The sequence below is a fragment of the Felis catus genome, chromosome C1 (assembly GCF_018350175.1).
Source record: "Felis catus isolate Fca126 chromosome C1, F.catus_Fca126_mat1.0, whole genome shotgun sequence".
Classification (NCBI taxonomy): domain Eukaryota; kingdom Metazoa; phylum Chordata; class Mammalia; order Carnivora; family Felidae; genus Felis; species Felis catus.
Window position 1 is genome coordinate 39,654,792 of NC_058375.1, and position 22,849 is coordinate 39,677,640.

Here is a 22,849-nt window from a genome sequence, read left to right on the forward strand (position 1 = left end):
AGAAGAGGCAACAATCTCCCCCTGTGCACCTTAGGCAATCCTCTGATTGTGCCATCTTTCCCAGGGTTGCTTGTCTGCCTTCCCTATAGGGATAGAGAAACACACCGAGATCTCTATCCCAGCCAATCCCACAGACCTCTAAAACTCCAGTCTTTCAGCCCCACTGATTGCAAAAATTCACGACAATCAGCCCACCTAACTTTCCCAGCCACTGGCTTTGGGGAAGGGTTGTCCTTGCTGTATCTTTGTGCATTCCACCCTCTCTCATCTTACTCTAGGAGCAGGGCTCCCTCCCCTCCACAGCACCCACGATCTATTTCTCCCTAAATCCATGTCTCCACACTTCCTACATTCCTTGATGTGGCCTCTTTTCTCCCTAGAGATGTGCATTTCTAGCAAGTCGTCATGTTGATTTCTTGGATATTCAGAATGATTTGAGAGTTATCTAGCTGTGTTTGAGGAATGAGGCAAGCCTAGGGGTCCTCCTACTGCAACACTTTCTTAGCTCCTCCTACACCAAATTATACTATTTTTATATATTAATAATTAACTATCAGCAAGAGACAATTTTTTAAAACCCATTTATAATTGCATCAAAAAAAATAAGATACCTAGGAATAAATTTAGCCAAGGAGGCGAAAGACCACTGAAATTTTAAGATATTGTTGAAAGAATCTGAAGAAGACACAAATAAATATAAGGATATAAATAAAGATGCAAATAAATACAAAGATGTTCATGGATTGGATAAATTAATATTAAATATTGATTCTACTCAAAGCATCTACAGATTCAATGCAATTCCTATCAAAATTCCAATAACAACTTCACAAAGGTAGAAAATATTTCTGAAATTTATACAGAAACACAAAAGACCACAGAACAGCTAAAATAATTTTACAAAGAGCAAACCTAGAGGTATCATGCTCCCTGATTTCAAACTATACTACAAAGTGCTAGTAACCAAAATACTATGATATTTACATAAAAACAGGTAACATAAATCAATGGAATATAATTGAAAACCCAGAAATAAACCCACACATATATGTTCAATTAGTTTTATGACTAAGGAGGCAGGAATATACAATGGGGGAAGAACAGTCCCTTCAATAGTGCTAGAAAAAAATTGTACAACCATATGGAAAAGAGTAAAACCAGAACACTATTTTATACCATATTCAAAAATTAACTCAAAATGGAATAATGACTTTAAGACCCAAAACCATAAAACCCCCAGTAGTAAGTTCCTTGACAATGATCTTACTAAAATTTTTTTTAATATGACTCCAAACGCAAGGGAAACAAAAGCAAAAATAAACAAGTAGAACTACATGAAACTGCAAAAATTATCAACAGTTAAAGAAACTATCAACAAAATGAAAAGTAAGCCTACTGAATGAAAGAAGATATTTACAGATCATACATCTGCTAAGGGGATAATAATCACAGAATATTGTTTTAATGTTTACTTATTTTTGACAGAGAGATAAAGAGAGAGAGCACAACTGGGTAAGGGCCAGAAAGAGATGGAGACAGAGAATCCCAAGCAGGATCCACACTGTCAGCACAGAGTTCAACTCGAGGCTCAAACTCACAAACCCTGAGATCATCATCTGAGCCAAAGTGAAGACTTTGACACTTAACCTACTGAGCGAGCCACCCAGGTGCCCCAAGAGGATAATATCCAAAATATATAAAGAACTTATCAACCAGAAAACAAAAAATCTGATTAAAAACTAGTCAGGGGTCCCTCTCTTTTCCCCCCTCTCATATGTTCATCTGTTTTATTTCTTAAATTTCACATGAGTGAAATCATATGGTATTTGTCTGTCTCTGACTGACTTATATCACTTAGCATAATACACTCTAGCTCCAACCATAAGAGACTCTTAAAGATAGATAACAAACTAAGGTTTGAAGGAGTAAGGTGGGTGAGGGATGGGCTAGATAGATGATGGGTATTTTTAAGCACTCTGGCTGGGATGAACACTGGGTGTTATGTGTAAGTGATGGATCACTGAATTCTACTCCCAAAAACAGTATTAGAATGCATGTTAACTAACTATAATTTCAATAAAAATTTGAAAAGAAAAAAAAATGGTCAGGTATCTAAATAGACAATTTTCCAGTAAAAACATACAGATGGTCAACAGACTCATGAGAAGATGTTTATCATCAGTAATCATCACGGAAAATCAACTCAAAACCTCAGTAAGATATCATATCACACCAGTTAAGATGGCGCAGCATCATGGAGACCCTGACCATTTCTCGTCCCCAAAATGCAACTAGATCAGCACCAAACCACATTGAGCACCTAGGAAATTGATCTGAAAATTAACACAATGATCTGCATAACTTGAGCCACAGGACTTGCCAGGTATGTGATGCAGAGAGGTGAACTGGGGGAGAGAAAAGTCACAGAGTGTAGGGAGCTGTTTTGGGGGAGAGAGGGCAGAGAAAGAGAAAGGGGGAGAGTATGGCACGCTCCCAAAAATGGCTAGAGAAAAAGAGAGAAAAAGAGTAAAAACACCTGCAGGGAATTGAACAATAAATCTGTTCCCTAAAAACATGGACAGGAATAAAGGAGAGGGTTTCAATATGATCAGGATTCTATAAAAAGTGGAGCACAGAGTCTGAAGTTCCAGAGCACAGTGCCTGCCGGTACTCTAGTGAGGAAGTAGGTCGAATCCCCAGGAGCAGGTAGCAGGGCCTGAGGAGTCTGTGTGTCTCACAGGGAGAAGCAGTTCCGCTGCTTAGAGTGCATTTGGTAGAGGCCATATGGCCTCCCCACAGGTAAAGCTTCCAGCGGACCCCAGAGAGCAGCCATGTTTGCTGGTAGTGGGACAAAGACACAAGAGTGAGGTGAAACCTGGCACAGGGTATGTGTTAAGATTTGCCATCATCTCTGAACCTCTGCCACTGTGTGATCACGCAAATGTTCTCTGGGGCAAGCCAGCACCCGGCCATTGCTCAGCTAGACCCTCCCCCATAGAGTCAGCACATGTCCAAGCATCAGGGGATGGGGGAAGGGTGTCTCTGAAGTGTGGAGTTTTGAAACACAACCCCATCTAAGATAAAACTCTGGAGGTAGGTGCTGCCTGGCAGACAGATGGCATGAACGTGGACAGGGTAGAGGCGGTGAACATGGATAGAAGCCTGAGACAAAGGGTGGGTACTTTCACCAAACAGTGAGTGCATGAAATATCTGAGCAAGAGACTAGGGAGCTGGGTGAAGTCATTTCCACCGCTCCCATGCAGGTGCATGCCAGCATACTGATTCACCCCAGTAAGTTAAGCAGTGCCACCTAGTGGAGAGTGAAGTCATTACACCAAGCCCCACCCAACTATGCCCTCCAAGCACATACAAGACATAAAAAACTCAGTGATTCATTACAAAGGAATAACATCGGAATCATAGGAGTCCTAAAAGATGAAGAAGGAAAAAAGGGACAAAAGCTTTATGGAAGCAAATTATAGTGGAAACCTTTCCTAATCTGGTGAAGAACACAGACCTCAAAATCCAAGAAGCACAGAGAACTCCCATTAGATTCAACAAGAATCAACCATCACCAAGGCATATCATAGTCAAAAGCACAAAATACACTGACAAGGAAAGAATTATGAAAGCAGAAAGAGAAAAAAGTCCTTAACCTATAAGAGAAAACAGATCAGGTTTGCAGCAGACCTATCCACAGAAAATTGGCAGACAAGAAAGGAGTGGCAGGATATAATCAACGTGCTGAATCACAAAAATATGCAACCAATAATTCTTTATCCAGCAAGAGTACCTTTCTAAATGGAAGGAGAGATAAAGTTTCCCAAACAAAAACGAAAGGAGCTTGTGACCACTAAGCCAGCCTAGCAAGAAATTTTAATGAGGACTCTGAATGGAGAAAAGACAAAATAACACAAAAAAACCAAAAGCAACAAAGACTAGAATGGACAAGAGAACATCACCAGAAACACCAATTCTACAGGTAACACAGTGGCACTAAATTCATACCTTTCAGTGCTCACTCTAACTGTCAATGGACTAAACACTCCAATCAAAAGACATGTGGTAACAGAATGGATAAGAAAATAAGACCCACATATATGCTGTTGACAAGAGACACATTTTAGACCTAAAGACACGTTCAGATTGAAAGTAAGGGGATCAAGAACCATCTATCATGCTAATGGTCATCAAAGGAAAGCCGGATTAGCCATACTTACCTCAGACAAACTAGATTTTAAAATAAAGACTGTAACAAGAGATGAAGGGCATTATATCATAATTAAGGAGTCTGACCACCAATTAGATCTAAGAATTGTAAATATTTATGCCCTGAAGTGAAGCACCCAAATATATACATCAATTAATCACCAACATAAAGAAAGTCATTGACAATAATACCCTAATAGTAGGAGAATTCAACACCTCACTTACAACATTGGACAGATTATGTAAGCAGAAAATCAACAAGGAAACAATGGCTTTGAATGACACACTGTATCATATGGAATTACCAGATATATTCATAACATTTCTTCCTAAAGCAGAAGAATACACATTCTTCTTGAGTGCACATGGAATGTTCTCCATAATAGATCACATACTGGGTCACAAATCACCCCTCAACAAGTACAAAAAGATCAATATCATACCTTGAATATTTTCAGACCACAACACTAGGAAACTCAAAATCAACCATAAGACAAAATTTGGAAAGACCATGATACTTGGAGATTAAAGAACATCCTACTAAAGAATGAATGCGTTAACCAAGAAGTTGAAGAGGAAATTAAAAAGTACATGGAAACCAATGAAAATGAAAACACGACAGCCCAAAACCTCTGGGATGCAGCAAAGTCAGTCATAAGAGGGAAGTATATAGCAGTCCAGGCCTTCCTAAAGAAGGAAGAAAGGTTTCAGATACAAAACCTAACCCTACACCTTAAAAAGCTGGAAAAAGAACAACAAAGAAAGCCCAAACTCAGCAGAAGAAGGGACATAATAAACATTAGACCAGAAATCATGGATATTAAAAAAAAAAAAAAAAACACAGTAGAACACATCAGTGAAACCAGGAGATGCTTCCTTGAATTAACAAAATTGATAAACCAGATTATCAACAAAATTGAAAATAAACAAAATTGATAGCCAGATTGATCAAAAGAAAGAGAAAAGGACCCAAATGAATAAAATCATGAATGAAAGAGGAGAGCTCACAACCAACACTGCAGAAATACAAACAATAATAAGAAAATATTATGAGCAATTATATGCCAACAAATTGGAAGCAATAGAAAATTTGAACAGACGCATAACCAGTAACAAAATTGAATGAAATGTTGCTATTCGCAACAACCTGGATGGACCTTGATGGCATTACGCTAAGAGAAATACAAATACCTCATGATTTCACTTATACATGGAATCTAAAAATAAACAAACCAAACCAAAACAAAACCCAGACTCATTAACAGAGTAAACAGATTATTGACTGCTTTGAGGGAGGATTAAATTGGTGAAGAGGATCAAGAAGTACAAACTTCCAGTTATAAAATAAATAAGCTAGAGAGATGTAATTTATAGCATGTGGAATACAGTCAATAATATGGTATTAGCTTTGTATGATGACTGATGGTAACTAGATTTACTATGATCATTTCTCAATGTGAACAAATGTAAAATCACTATTTTGCACACCTGAACCCAATATAATATTGTATGTTAATTGTACTCCTCCTACCCACCCCCCCAAAAAAGGATAAAGTCAATTATGTTGAAGGACTAAATCAGATTCTACATGGTATTTCATGCCTTATTAATAACAATAGCTAACATACTGATAATAATATACTATGCACGGTACCAGGCACTTTGTGTTTAATACACATTCAGTCTTTAATTCTTAGAATAACCTTTTAAAGTAGGTTTTATTTCCATTTCAATATATCCAGACCATTTCTCACAAATTTCATTGCCACCAACCTAATTTAAGCCACCATTACCTCTAATATGGATTACTGCAACAGCCTCCTAATAAGTATCTCTGCTTCTACACTTGTCTCTCTTTAGGCCCTTCCCCAGTAAACACTCCAAAATATAAGATCACTCAGGTGACTCCTTCATTCAAAATTTCCTTTAGTTCTCCATTTTCTTCAAAGTAAAAGCCAACATCCTCACATATGACATATGCAAAGACCATATGATCTGCCACACCTTCACTTCTACCTCTCTGAACTCATTTCCTACTGTAAACTCTCCCTTACTCCTCTGCTTCAGTCACACAGGCCTGCTTACTGACCCTAGAACTATTTAAGCACAGTCCCACCTCTGAGACTCTAATGCTTTGCTTTGCTTCTCCCAAATTCTTTAGAGCTAACTCTATCAACATTAAGCCTTTGCTCATATCTCACCTTATAAGGGCTCCCCAGCCATCCTATTTAGCATTCAATCTGCCTTTCACCCCATCCCATTACCATCCACTCTTACTACTCTGCCCTACTTTTCTCCCCCATAGCTTCTATAACCTTCTAATGTGCTAAATGACTTATTTTTTGTCTAGTATTTATAATCTTTCTCTTCTAAAAGAATGTAAGTTTTATGAAGGCAAGACCATTATTTTGTTCATGGGTATATCCCAATAACTAACATACCAGCTGATGCATAATATATGTTCAACAACACTTTCTGAGTAAATGATTTTTTCAAATAAGAAAACTGAAACACCAAGGTATGAAGGAATTTGTCAAGATTATACAACTTTTACATGGTGGAGCTGATGATTTAACTCAAATTTGGTTAACTACAAAGCCCATGTTTTTTTTTTGCTACACCACATTGCCAGTAAAAGTTTATCAAATACACTTTCTTCAGGAAAAATAATGGCATGTTATAATTTTTAAGATAATTACAGATTATGGATGACTATAAAGAGACATGAGACATCACAAAATTAAAAAGAAGTAAATGAAAGAGTCTCAAGAAAGGATGGAGAGTAAGCCAAAAAAAGTAACCATATTGATAGAATTTCAGGAAGAAAGAGTGTTAACTCTTTAACTTCCAACCAGTACAATAATACTTGCTACAGCAACTCAGACATAGTCATCCAGTATCACACAGTAAATTCTTGACTTGTTCATTCAATTAATGAATTCTTCAATTTTATCAGGCACACGGTATTTATTGACCAATGTATCCTCAGTATCTCTGTTTGCATGCCATCAACACTTATAGATAAATGCATTCCTGGAAAGCTGTGTCCATTAAACAACTTTTATTTACATAATTACTTACCTTAGACTGAAATTTGCCTCTATACATTAATTTGAGTTAGGCTTTCTGAATTCATGCAGAAAAATTTCACTCCTTTTCTCCATGAAAGAACTGTAAATACTTAATGATAATCATCATATTCAAGTGAAATTGTCTCTTCTTGAAACTCAACACCTCCAACTCCCTCAACTACTCTTCAAATGTCCTGATCTCCTACTGACTCAGTACCCTGATCACACTTTGGATAAAAGTTCTGGTTTCTCAAGGTCTTATGCCAAGATCTATCCTAATTGACCAACTAAGTATCCTTATCCCTGTTTTATCAAGAAGGCTTTCATTAATAGTATTTTATATCCCACTGTTTGGGCTCTTTTATTTGTAATTTTTATATTCAGTTCAGTCCCAACTAGCACCTTGACATTGCTTAGGAAGGTAAGTAGAGGAATCATATTTTTGGTGATATGCTAACTATGAATATTTTGAAAATCAAGTGAATGAATTGCAACCTGTCTGGGTGAACCAATAGCTGATGAAGTCTTTAAATATCTTATAGAGAAAGGAAAATCAATTCTTATCAGATACTTTGGGCTTTATCCTTAACCAAGCCAGTTCTGACAAACTGATGTATTTCCAAGGAGTTTTCCAGCTCCAATATTAATTGCCTTTAACTGAGATCATAAAATTTGTGTTTAACATATTGATGATAAAACAAAGTATATATAAGACAAAAATTAACTGTAAGTTATAATCACGTTCAGCAGACTCCCACAAATTGAATCAAGAACAATCCCCCACACTATAAATAATGAAGAAATATTTCTAGAATAAGAAAATACTGTGCTCCATTATGCTACTTAAAATGTGGAGAGCAGGTCAGCTATGGACAGAGCTGGAGGCCAAATCCAATGTCTATAAGTCAGTCAAACTCACTTTACAGCATACTTTTATAGGTTTATTCAAGGATTTGATAACTCAAGAATAAATTAATGTGCTATCTTCCCACCTTTTTGTCAAGGACTTTTTCCTCATTGCTTTTACACAAACTCTTCTAAAGAAAAGGAAACCAGAATTGAGTCCTACTGCAAACAGACTACCTAAATCTCAAGATGGTACTACAGTCTCACCTCCATGACATTATCTCTGCAGCATAGGCTAGTGGAAATAGGGATACATTTTTCAGACTCTACTTCTTAAAGTTGTATAACTATGGGACAATTATTACCTCTGAGAAATTCTGACTAAAAAAATAGTTTAGGTAACAATGCCTAAACCCACAAGAGCCAAGTATCAGAATCCTCTGAAAGTACATGTTAAAATTGATTAATGTTGGCTTTCTTACTTTCCTAAGCTTTTCCTAGCCCACAATGATCAACTGTACTTAACAGCATTTAATCTCTAAACTAATATTTGTCAACTAGCCATAGACCTCATCATTTTTTTCATATTCTTTGTCCTTAGTTTAGCTGTAATTACTTAATTTTTCACAATATTAAACCTTGTCTTCCCAACTATATTGTGAGCTCACTGAGGACAGAGATACTACCTTATTCATTGATAAATCTCCCATAGTTCCTAAAATAAGGGCATATGTTTCATAATCAGATGATGCAAATAATTTTCACAAAGTATCCAATATGACATAAAACATTTATTTTTTATCTAGAAAGGTTCAAAATCCAGCTGTAATAGTTTAGTCAGGGTTCTCCAGGGAAACAGAATCAATAGGGTCTATGTGTATGTGAGACAGAGAAAGAGAGAGACAGACAGAAAGAGAGAGAGAGAGAGCTTCCTTTCGGCCGGAACCGCCATCTTCCAGTAATTCGCCAAAATGACCAACACAAAGGGAAAGAGGAGAGGTACTCGCTATATGTTCTCTAGGCCTTTTAGAAAACATGGAGTTGTCCCTTTGGCAACATACATGCGAATCTACAAGAAAGGTGATATTGTGGACATCAAGGGAATGGGCACTGTTCAAAAAGGAATGCCCCACAAATGTTACCACGGCAAAACTGGAAGAGTCTACAATGTTACCCAGCATGCTGTTGGCATTGTTGTAAACAAACAAGTTAAGGACAAGATTCTTGCTAAGAGAATTAATGTACGTATCGAACACAATAAGCACTCAAAGAGCCGAGACAGCTTCCTGAAGCGTGTGAAGGAAAATTATCAGAAAAAGAAGGAAGCCAAGGAGAAAGGTACTTGGGTTCAACTGAAGCACCAGCCTGCCCCACCCAGAGAAGCACACTTTGTGAGAACCAATGGAAAGGAGCCTGAGCTGTTGGAACCCATTCCCTATGAATTCATGGCGTGATAAATGTAAAAAAAATAAAAGACGTCAAGACTGTAAAAATGTTTCTTTTAATTGAGTAGCAGCGTGGTATTGTCTTCCCCAAAGAAGTATTTAAAGCAAACCTTATATCCAAGTTCACTGGGGGATGGCTTTACTCAAATTTTGTGGGTTTTGAGGCACCTGGATGACTCAGTTAAGCATCCAACTTTGGGTCAGGTCATGATCTTGCAGTCCATGAGTTTGAGCCCCGTGTCAGGCTCTGTGCTGACAGCTCAGAGCCTGGATCCTGCTTTGGATTCTGTGTCTCCCTCTCTCTCTGCCCTCCCCTGCTTGTGCTCTCTCCAGAGTCTCAAAAATAAACGTTAAAATATGTTAAAAAAAAAAAAAAGAGACAGAGAGACATTTTAATGCACTGGCTCACAAGACTGTGGAGGTTGGCAAATTCGAAATCTACAGGGTAGATCATCGGGCTTGAAAACTCAGTAAACAGGTAATCTTAGAACTTGACTTCAAAGTAAGACTATAGGCAAAGTTCCTTCTTCTTCAGAGGAGTCAGTCCTTTTGTTCTTAAAACCTTCAACTGGTTGAATAAAGTCTACTCACATGATGGAGTATAATCTGCTTTATTCAAAGTCTATAGATTTAAATATTAATCTCATTTAAAAGATTTATCAATAGGCAAATTTGGAATTATTTCCCATTGACTACACACTTAATAGAGACTTTTGATCTGATGAGTATTAGAAAAAACCTTAGGGGCACCTGGGTGGCTCAGTTGGTTAAGCGTCCAACTTCAGCTCAGGTCATGATCTCACAGTTCGTGAGTTCGAGCCCCACATTGGGCTCTGGGCTGACAGCTCAGAGCCTGGAGCCTGACTCCGATGGTGTGTCTCTCTCTCTGCCCCTACTCTGCTCACACTCTGTCTCTGTCTCTCTCTCTCTCTCAAAAATAAATAAACATTAAAAATTTTTGTAAGAAACCTTAGAGTTCATTCTATATAAAAGGAAAATTGGATAGTGTCCAAATGGGAAATGACTTACTTCAGCCTATTACTGTATTAAATCAAGTTGGAGTCAAATTCTGGTTCTCTGATTTCTAACCCAGTCTTATTTCAGATGCTACTCACACAGGCTTGGGCTTCTTTTCATACCCCAATCTTATTTAAATACTGGCATTCATCCTAGAAAATGCTAAACTAACATAAATCAATTATTACAAAAGAAATTTCTAATTTCCCTTTTTCCCTCTTTCTTAAATAATCTTTATTTTTCTAAACATAGCTGTTCTTGAGTACATAATTAGCTCTATCTCTCACTCAGCATAGGAAAATCCTCCCAGAATCCATTACTCTGTGAAGTTTAATGAAGAATCTCAGAAAACAGCTTGATTTTGTCAAATGTGATCAGAAGAAAAGAAAAGCCACATCACTCTCCATCCTTATAGCACTGCTTTTAGTCAAGACTTCATTTCTTACCTAATTGTTTTACCTGTTACTTGGGTCTATGCCACTAACCTAGCATCCATATTGCTGCCAGAGTAATCTTTCGAAAATGTAAACCTAACCACACCACTCTCCTCTTTAATTCTGTGCTCAATAGCTCACTCAGCAAAATACTCAAAGCTGTCATTATCTTTATTTCTAGCCTCATCTACCACAATATATCCAATATCCCCCAAACTCCAGCCAGCCAGTCTTGCCAAAAAGTTTACTTTATTCCAAACACTTTGCACTAGTTCGTCAGTGTTTTTCACTTGTTCCACTTCTTTAAAATTATCTGAATTTCAAATAAATTAAATTTGGAGAGATATTAATACACTGGATATTATATTGTTTAAAAAAAGATATTTTGGGGAAAAAAGATATTTTGACTTCTGATCAGGATAACTCAGTATCTTCATATTTTATATACTCTTTCTGCTCCAAATATATAGCAATTATAGATATACAACCACAAAGATATACCCAAGTTTAAAAAAATAAGAACATTTCCATGGGCCAGAAATAAAAGAAGTCAAGAATGAATATAGGTAGAAGCTATGAACCTATTGGGCTCCAGATTAAGACGTAGGGCAAGATGACAGTTTTGTTCTATTAATTAAAGGAAGAGGTCTGTTAGACTGCAGTGGCTCTAATTCTTTAGTAGCCTATTTAAGCAAGTAAAAATCTATGACTGTAATGCATCAAGGTTAATAAATCTAAACTTGAGGACAAACCAAACACAAACAGCCAACTAGGCTTTCCCACTTAGACTATAGCCAATCAAATAATTTTCTTGCTTTGTTTCCGTATGTTCTCCATAAAAATCTTTCTCCTATCTCCTGTCCATGGAGTGTTTCTAACTACTTCTGGTTTGGCACTGCCCAGTTAGAATCAATTTTTGCTCAAATCAACCCTTATGATTTTTAATATACCTCAGTTCATCTTTTAACTGTTCTTATGTGGTGAAAGCAATTAAATTGTTTCACCATGGGTGATGGACTAAACTAAGTCTTTCAGTCTAAGTCAGACTGTAGGATGGAGTTCAGTGACATGTGAAAGAAAGCTAAGGAACTATTGCTACCTACTGCCTCAGGTCTCAGTAGAAGATAAAAGCAGTCTCCTGTACAAGTTTTCTTCTACCTTGGTGATCAGATCTTTGATACTCCAGTATCAGTGCTAGACAGAATCCTCAAAATGCCATCATAATTTTTGGTTTTAATTGGATATCCTGTGAAATCAGAAATAGGCAAGCAAAAAGGAAGGGGTGAGCACAGTAGGAGAAAAGGAATTAAACAAAACTATTTCCCTCTAAATTTAACTTTATAGACAAAAACAAAAACAAATACTAACAAATAAAAACAAAAGAAAAAAAGCTAACAGTGAGGAAGGCAGCTCACAAGTGGATAATCTTTGAAACACATAAGTTTAGGATTTAGAATACTCATTCCCATACAAATAAAGGATTACTTTTATATCACTTCTATTAAACATGATACTTGAGATCATGGACAATGCAGTAAAACAAGAAAAAAAAGCACAAGAATTAGAAAAGAAGAGGCAAAGCTATCCTTATTTGCAAATATATAGCATTTTTATTTACATAGAAAATATGTAAGATTCTATAATTATCAGAATTAGTAAGGCTGTTTGGCATGTTTACTAGATGAAAAAACATCAACATATAAAATTCATTAGCATTTCCATACATTAGTAAAAATAAGTTAAAAATACACCAAAAAAGTATTCATCCAGAATGGCAATAAAAACTATAAAATACTTTTTAAAAATATACTAACAAAAGATTGAAAAACCTCTAGAATAAAATTAAAAAGAGCATTTTTTAAAAAGATCTGAACATATCATATGTTTCCACTCATATGTGGAACTTGAGAAACTTAACAGAAGACCATGTGGGAAGGGAAGGGGAAAAATAGTTTCAAACAGAAAGAGAGGCAAACCATAAGAGACTCTTAAATACAGACAGCAAACGGGTTGATAGGGGCATTAAGGAAGTGGGGAGAATGGGTGATGGGCTTTGAGGAGGCCCTTGTTAGGATGAACACTGGATGTTGTATGTAAGAGATGAACCACAGGAATCTACCCCCCAAAACCAAGAGCACACTGTACACACTGTATGTTAGCCAATTTTACAATAAATTATATTTAAAAAATAAAATAAAAAATAAAAAGATCTGAAGAAATGGAGACACATACAAGATATGCTTATATTTATAAAATGAAAAACTCAACATGCAAAATAATCTATAATGTCAATGCTACTACAGTCAGAACTACAGCAAAGGTTTTTCCCCCAGAATTTAAAAAGTTTACCCCAAAATTAATATTAAAATATAGATGAAAAACAGGATAATTTTACCCAAAGCATTTTTTTCAAGAATAAGGTAGGAAGACTCAACATAATAGCTATTATGAATTATTTTAGGAATACAGTAATTCATACACTAAGGCATTACTGCACAGGGACAGTCAAATAAAATAGAAAAAAAGTAGATGCAAAATGGACAGGCATATATGAAATTCTATGTGTAACAGAGATGGCATTACAAAATAGGGGAAATGAACAATTTACTCAGTAGTGCTGGAAAAATTCATTATGCATATTGGGGAAAATTAGATCCTTATCTCATATTACATGTAAAAATCAATTCCATGTGAATTCAAGCACAAAATACACAAAGAAAACTTTACTTATTTTCAAAATTAACATAATCTTGATTTAGGAAAGTACTCATTTGACCAGATATGAAAAGCATAAACCCAAAAAAAGGCTAGATAAATCTGGTTATGTTAGCATTTTGAATTTTTGCTCAAAGGTATTTGCCATAAACAAATATCGAATGTAAAATAGAAGAATATCAAAACTATCTGAAGAAATCCTTGAAATAGCAAAATAAGTCTAACAATACAATTTTAAATGCAATGTGTAAATGAGAAGGTAATTCACAGATGAGAAATCTGAAATACCAATAAATATATGAGAGTTCATAAGGAGACATGTAATTGAAAATGAAAACCACAATGATATACCATATAATATGAATCAGATTGGCAAAAATATAAAAAACCTGACAACACTAAGTACAAAAATAGCAGAGAAATGAGAACTCTCATAAACAACTGATAGCAAGTATATTACAATGACCTAAGTGAGTGCTTTAGCAGTAAACAGAAGATGTTGCTACCTTTTAACTCAGCAATTGCATCTCTAGACATATGGGAAATTTTGGCACATGTAGAATTATTTTAAAAATATACATCTGGGGCACCTAGGTGGCTCAGTCAGTTAAGTGGCTGACTCTTGATTTGGGCTCAGGTCATGATCTCACAGTTCATTAATTTGAGCCCCACATTGGGCTCTGCCTGACAGCCCAGATCCTGCTTGGGATTCTTCTTCTCTCTCTGCCCCTCCACCACTTGTGCTCTGTCTCTCAAAATAAATAAATAAATAAACACACTTAAAAAAAAAAAAAAGAAAAGAGGGACACCTGGGTGGCTCAGTTGGTTGAGTGTCCAAATTCAGCTCAGGTCATGATCTTGCGGTTTGGGGTTTCCAGCCCCACGTCCAGCTCTGCGCTGACAGCTCAGAGTCTGGAGCCTGCATCAGATTCTGTGCCTCCCTCTCTCTCTCTGCCCCTCCCCTGCTCATGCTCTGTCTCTCTCTCTTTCAAAAAAAAAAAAAACATTAAAAAAATTTTTTAGAAAAGAAATTATCCACTAGTGGGAGATTAAAAAAATTAGAGAATAGTCATAATTGAATACTATACAATAGTTAAATTAGCTAAAATTACATGTTTTTACAGGAACAAAACTTATATACCTAACTTGAAGAGCAAATGCAAGCTGGAGAATGATATATACAAAATGATATAAATTGTTTATAACTACAAATGTGTAAGAATAGGTTAAAGGAGTTATGAATATGTCAAAGATAAATTCAGGAAAACTATTACTTCCGGGAAGGAAGAAAGAGATGTAAAATTACTAATAACAAATGGGGAACTCCCAAAACACTATGTGAAGCAAGCATGGCAAAATTTTAATCTGCAATAAGACTTATTAAAGGATTAAAAATAAGAGATTTATAAATATTGCTATAAAAAGATAGCCACAATATATTAAGCATAAGACATATTAAGTGTATTTTTTAAATTCTTGGCAAGAAAAACAAGTCAAAGTAAGATTAAGTTTCAATATGATATTTTGAAATAAACCCTCCACCCTACTCTTCCATCCTTCTTCATAGGTGAAAATCCTTGTTGCAGAATTTCTTCTGGCCCTGTATCTCTGCAATGTTACTCTATCTGCCTAGAATTCTTCAAGTATTTGAGTTAGCTGGAAACTTTATACATCTCCATAAATATTCAGCTGAAATGTCAGCTCTTTTAGATAGCCTTTCTCAATGTTAATAACCCACCCCAATTAGTTTCCTGCTGTAACTCTCAGAACTATGTCCCTACCTCTATCATGTATTTTAATCATCCATTTACCTGTCTGTGAGCTCTCATAAGAATCATGTCTGATTCTTTTCCACAACATCAGAAGAACCTAGCACATGCTGGCACATTACAGGCTCTCAGCCAATGCTTATTAATACATGATAAATAAACCAGAACTACTGAAAGAACGTGGCTATCCCTGTCAATCAGTCCTAGCCTGTAGGCATAAAATCCAGATGTCTGGAATCCTGTCATCACAAAGTGTCATTCAAGGGCATACACTAGAGAAATCCATTTATCGCTTCCTCACCTCTTGCCTCATTCTTTGTTGTCCCCAGCCTATTCAGGTCATGCCGCCCGCCTCCTGCTCTTCTAAGTACTTCTAAATCAGAGATTTAAAGGCCTCAAAAAAGTACCAGAAACCTTCTCATAACAATCCTATCACTTCTCCCAGGTCAGCCTGTACCCTAGAGGTAGCACAGCCTTACAATCTGAAATTTAAGTCAGATGATCTACTCCTGTTTCTGTAAGTGTCACAGGCTATTTGAATTAGGTGGCACCTCTGGGTTCAAAGACTTCACAGCTAACATGACTGGGATTTCCTGTGTGGAAGAGACCAGTTCTTCTGATACACCAAAACCACATGAAGACTGGTAGTTACAGGGCCACAAAAGCCTCATCTTGGAGGAGCCAGCACTGTTTGCAGCTGTGCTTCTTCATTTCCCACATCATTTGGTCCAACATACTTCACATAATAATAGAATTAGGAATAGCTCACTGTTATATAACACTTATTATGTGATATATTTATATCACATAAATATACACACATACATGCACACATGCATTCAATCTTTACAACAGAACAAATGATGCTGGTTCTATTATCACCCACCTTTTATTAATGAGAAAAGTGAAACACTTTTTTTTAATTTACCCTAAGTCACATAGCTTGGAATTAAGTGGTAGGGCTATGTGTACTCTTCCCAAAATGCTATATATTAAGTCAAAAGAATTGTCATTACTTTCAACAGGTTGTATACATACCTAAGCTGTCATTTCTCCCCATATAGAAAGGAAAAATAAAAAGTACAATAAAAAAAGGAGTCTGCAAAATAGAATCATAACATATCAGAACTAGAACAACAGAAATGTTATATACACTTTTAACAAATTAACTAAGGCCCTAAAGGGGAAAGTGGCCTAGCCAAGGTCACATCATGGTGGGAAACCATGCATCATTAGGTCATTAGAATGTTCTTTAACATACCTTACTTTGAAGATCACTTTACTGCTTTTAGTAGGAGACAGTCTTTGATTCCTGTCTTAAAATCTGTCACAGTTTTAGTAAATGTCACTTCAGGTAACTGGACAAGATGTCTCTTTTGATGCAAATCTAGGGGTTCAAGCATATTTATTACAAGCTATGTGTCATAGCAACCTCATGAAGCTGTCTTCTTTCTAAAACTAGCAACCCAATGCTTTATATGTGATGCTAGGATAACTTGAGTTGACAAACTGAAGTAAGTCATTCCAGAGACTTAACCTAGGTATCAAAATATTATATGGAAAAAAAACAATTTTTAAAGGTAAAAGATTGTCAAACCACCTGGAAAATTATAGTCAAATAATGAACTTTAACGTGTACAATTATTTAATGGAAGAAATCAAATAAATAAATAAATGGAGAGATATTCATGTTCATGGATGAGAAGACAATACTGTCCAGATGATAGTTCCTCTCAAATTAATCTATAGATTCAATGCAATCCTAGTCAAAATCCCAGCAAGCTACTTTCTGGATGTCAACAAACTTATTCTAAAGTTTATATGGAGATGCAGAAGACACAGAATAGCCAACACAATTGAAAGAAAAGGACAAAGTTGGAAGACTTAGATTACTTGACTTCAAAATTTACTATAAAGCTACAGTAATCAACACATTGTGTTACTGACAAGAGTAGACAAACAGATCAATGCAACAGATCAAGGAGTCTGAAAATAGACCTATGGGCAACTAATCTTTGACAAAGGAGCAAAGGGAAAAAAAAAACAGTGTTTTCCAGCAGTCTTTTCAACAAATGGGTATTGGAACAACTAGACATCCACAGGCAAAAAAATCATTCTAGAAAAAGACATTACACTCTTCACCGAAATTAACAAAAAATGGGTTATATACGTAAATATAAAACACAAAACTATAAAATTCCTAGAAGATATAATTGGAGAAAACCTAAGTGACATTAGGTATGGTGATGACCTTTTTTTTAATGTTTATTTATTTTTGAGAGACAGAGACAGAGAGTGAGCAGGGAAGGGCAGAGAGAGAGGGAGACACACAAACCGAAGCAGACTCCTGGTTCTGAGCTGTCAGCACAGAGCCCGATGCGGGGCTCGAACTCACTAAATGTGAAACCATGACCTGAGCTGAAGTCAGCCGCTTAATCAACTGAGCCACCCAGGCACCCCGGGTATGGTAATGACTTTTAAGATCAATCCATGGCACAAACTCTGAAAGAAAGAACTGATGAACTGGAACTCATTAAAATTAAAAACTTCTGGGGGGAAAAAAACTTCTCTGCAAAAGACAATGTGAAGAGAATGAAAAGACCAGCAACAGATTGGGAAAAAATATTTGCAAAAGACATGTGATAAAGGACTGTTACCTAAAATATACAAACAACTCTTGAAACTCAACAATAATGAAATGAACAACCTTATTAAAAACTGGGCCAAGAACCTGAACAAACACCTCACCAAAGGTATACAGGTCCCACATAAACATATGAAATGATACTAAAAATCATATGTTATTAGGGATCTGCAAAGTAAAACAATGAGATATTACTACATACCTACTAGAATAACCAAAATCCAGAACACTAACAAGACCAAACACTGCTGAAGAGTGGAACAAGGGGAACTCCCATTCACTGCTGGTGGGAATGCAAGGGCATACAGCCACTTCAAAAGACAATTTGGCAGTTTCTTACCCACTCCTCTTACCAAATGATCCAGCAATTACACTCCTTGGTATTTACCCAAAGGAGTTAAAAACTTAACATCCACACAAAAATATGACCATGAATGTTTATATAGCAGCCTTATTCATAACTGCCCAAACTTGAAAGCAACCAAGACATCCATCAGTACATGAATGGGTTAATAAACTGTAGTACATCCAGACAATGGAATGTTATTCAGCACGAAAATTAAATGAGCTATTAAGTCATGAAAAGACATAGAGAAACCTTAAATGTATACTAATAAATGGAAAAAAGCCAATCTGCAAAGTCTAAATTCTTTATGATTCCAACAATGTAACATTCTGGAAAAAACAAAACTATGAAGACAATAAAAAGATCAACGGTTCTCAGGAGCTGAGGAGGAGGGATGAAAAGACACAAAACAGAGGATTTTTAGGACAGTGAAACTACTTTCTGTAATACTATAATGATGGATACATGTCATTATATATTTGTCCACACCCAGAGAACATACAACACCGAGAGTGAACACTAACAAAAACTATGGATGTTTGGTGATAAATATGTAGCAACATAGGTTTGACTATAACAAATGTACCATTCTGGTGTAGAATTCTGATAGTAAGTGGTATAGAATGAATGTTTGTGTCCCCCAATCCCCTAAATTCCTATGATGAAACTTAATTCCCAATGTGACAGTATTTGGAGATAGAGTTTTGGCGAAGTAACTGGCTCTGTCCTCATGAAGAGAATTAGTGTTCTTATAAAAGAGACCCTACTGAGTTCTCTCATCCCTTCTGCCTTGTGAGGCTACAGCAAAAAGATGGCATCTATGAACCAGCAAGTTGTTCCTCCTTAGACACTATATCCCCTGGTGCTTTGATCTTGGACTTTCTAGCCTCCAGACCTGTGGAAAATGCATTTCTGTTGTTTATAAAAAATTCAGACTATGGTATTATTATAATAGCAGCCAGAATGGACTAAGATAGAGGGAGAAGTTGTGTATATGTGCACGCAGAAAGTACAGCAGAAATCTCATTGCCTTCTGCTAAACTTTTTTATGAATCTAAAAAACTAATCTAAAAAATTAAGTCCATTAAAAAGCTATCAAAACCCACAGAATTTTATACTACAAAGAGTTTACCTGAATGTATACAAATTTTTAAAAACTCAGAAGATAGGGGAACCCAGGATAGAATACAGAATGAAAAAAATAATATGACTATATTAAGAATGCATGACATAACATTGCTGATGAGGCTGGTGCTGACCTAAGCAATGCTGGAAATGAGAACAGACTATAAGTCTGAAGAAAAAAGAAAATGCACACAGACACTGTACTCTTCTTGGTAAAATTGTTTCCCACGGGGATACAGGTTAACAATTTTGAAACTTCTGTACAAGTATACTTATACTAAACAAATGAGTAAATGGATGGCAGATGGTAGGAGCCAGGTTTCCCTCTGTTGGAGGAGGATACAAGCATGGAGAGAAGACTAAAATAAACCATGTGATACTAAATAAGAATTTAAGACATCAGCATGAACTAATGTTCATCTTAATATAGATATAGATGTACAAATAAAGAAATATAGGTATACATGTGTTAGTATATGTACATTTATTTCTAAGCTCTGTCCACTGATAGGGCCTAGAAGCAATGTGACCCCAGTAAGAAAAAGCATACCCAGCATGCAGATCTTGCTTTGTAATACCATTGTCGTATAAAAGGAACCAGGATTTCTTGGAGTAACGGCTGATTCAAGTGTTGGGACAGGAAATATACAAAATGAGCATGGAGTATCTCCTAGTGCCAGAAAATAAGGAAGTGCTCAAAAAACAAATGAGGGTAAGTAGAAGGGACACAGGAACCAACTAAAAGAGGTCCCAACAACAAAAGCAGGAACAATATGAATAACCAAATAAAGTAGTATTGGATTATAACCCAAAATGTAAACTAAATACCTATAGGTTCACATAGAGATAAATAAATGAATAAACAAATAGGGAGAAGAGACAAATCTCCTATGCAGAATTCCAAATAATTTGTACTTACTCCACCCTAAAGCAGGTAGAGCAAAACTCTCCATTCTTTATGTGTGGGTTGCCCATAGTGACCTTCCAAAGAGTACAGCATAAAATTTTTAGGGGAAACAAGTTACTTTATAGAGAAGAATCTAGACAAACATTAGTTCATTAACATCATATTTAATAGTATGCACTCTTCATATGTGAGGAGAATAGCTCTTTACCTCTCTGTATCTTCTTCCCCAAAACCAATAACCCCCATCTAATTACAAGAAAAACATCAGACAAATTCAAATTGAGGCATATTCTAAAAAATGCCTAGCGACTATTCCTCAAAATTGTCAAGGTCATCAAAAATAAGGAAAGACTGACAAATTCTCTTGGTCTTGATTTGCATAATGGAACATGATGACAAAAATAACTTGTTATCCTCAACAGGATTCTGAGACAGAAAAAAATAGTAAAAACTAAGAAAATATGAATAATGTATGGACTATAGTGAATAATAATGTATCAATGTTGGTTGATTAATTATAACAAATGTAGTATACTAATGTAAGATATTAACTATGGAGAAACTGGGAACGGATATAAAAACATATGTCCCTATCTTTGCAATTTCTCTGTAAATTTAAAACTATTTTAGATGGAAATAACTCAAATGTCCATCAACAGATGAATGGATTAAAAATGTGGTATATCCATATGATGGAATATGTTTAAAGCCCTGAAAAACAGTAAGATACTGATACATGCTAAAACACGGATAAATCTTTAAACAATCATTCGGGGTAAAGAAGCCAAACACAGAAGTTCACATATGTTCTTCATTTATGTGAAATACTCAGAATAGGTAAATCTATAGTGACAGATAGTAGATCAGTGTTTGCCAGAGGCTGCAGGGATGGGGAGGGAGTGTGGAAGTTTACAAAAAATGAAAAGTAATTACTTAATGAGCAGAAGAATTCCTTTAGGGGAGATAAAAATATTTTATAACTAGATAGAGGTGATAGTTTCACAGCACTCTAAAAGTAATAAACGTCACTGATTGTACAATTTAAAATGGTTAATTTTATGTTTCTGACTTTTACTTTAAAACACAATTTATTGGGGCACCAGAGTGGTTCAGTTGGTTACCCATCCACCTCTTGATTTTGGTTCAGGTCATGATCTCATGGTTCATGGGTTCAAGACCCATGACAGGCTCCACCCTGCATGGAGCCTCCTTGTAATTCCCTCTCCCTCTCTTTCTGAACTTCCCCTGCTTGTGTGTGCTCCCTCTCTCAAATAAATGTTTTTTTTAATTAAAAAACAAAACAAAGTTTATCAATGTAAAGAAATTTAAAACTATTTTATTTTTTTAACGTTTATTTATTTTGAGAGAGAGAGAGAGAGAGAGAGAGAGAGAGAGTGTGTGTGTGTGTGTGTGTGTGTGTGTACGCACACAGGAGGGGTAGAGAGAGAGAATCCTAAGCAGGCTCTGAGCTGTCAGCATGGAGCCTAACACAGGGCTCAAACTCACAAACCGTGAGATCACGACATGAGCTGAAATCAAGAGTTGGACGATTAACCAACTGAGCCACCAGGCACCCCTAAAACTATTTTCAATAAAAACTTTCTTTTTAAAAGTAGAAAGCTGTAGTACTTTTTTCTTACTCATTGTAACAATCAATATAGATACCACTTTCTTGCAAAACATTTATTTATTTACTTACTTATTCTTGAGCAAGAGAGAGAAAGGAAGGGGCAAAGAGAGAGAGAGAGAGAGAGAGAGAGAGAGAGAGAATCCCAGGAAGGTTCCACACTATCAGCGCAGAGCCCAACACAGACTCACAAACTGTGAGATCATGACCTGAGCTAAAATCAAGAATCAGATGCTTAACTGACTAAGCCACCCATGTGCCCCTCTTGCAAAACTATTTGTTTTGCAAGTAATCTTAAGTAATCTATTATAGAAGTTAAATCATGAACATGAGGCAATATATCTATGCAAAGCTATGTCATAATAGTGAGAGGTCTAAGAAGTCATAGCATCTGAAAAAAAAAAAAAAACTCAGTGAAATGATCCCTAATCTAATAGGCAAAAGAACTGTATTCAAGTCCTGTTCTGGCTCCTAATTAGCTCTCTGATGTTGGTCAATTCTGTGCTCCTTTGTGGACCCCAAATTATTTCACATTTAAAAATGAAGATTATGCAACTAAATGATCTCAGTTCTAACTTTCTGTAGTTCTTACTGGAAAAGAATTATCTTTTCTTCTACTTTGATTTGATTATCTATCATGCCTGCAGGAATTCTGCAATCAGAGCCTATGCGAGATGCCTAGTTATCTGATTA

The 22,849-nt window shown here is 36.0% G+C and overlaps 2 protein-coding genes across 10 annotated transcripts in view; one reads left to right on the forward strand and one right to left on the reverse strand.

Annotated features, from left to right (window-relative positions):
- LOC101099137 (AGBL carboxypeptidase 4) overlaps positions 1 to 22,849 on the reverse strand; it is a 1,457,496-nt gene that overhangs the window by 1,225,999 nt on the left and 208,648 nt on the right. The gene's annotated exons all lie outside the window — the stretch shown is intronic.
- On the forward strand, positions 9,040 to 9,613 carry LOC101085304 (60S ribosomal protein L21-like). Its single transcript, XM_045034766.1, has one exon. It carries the CDS (start codon positions 9,099 to 9,101, stop codon positions 9,579 to 9,581), a length of 483 nt encoding a protein of 160 aa, XP_044890701.1. The 5' UTR covers positions 9,040 to 9,098; the 3' UTR covers positions 9,582 to 9,613.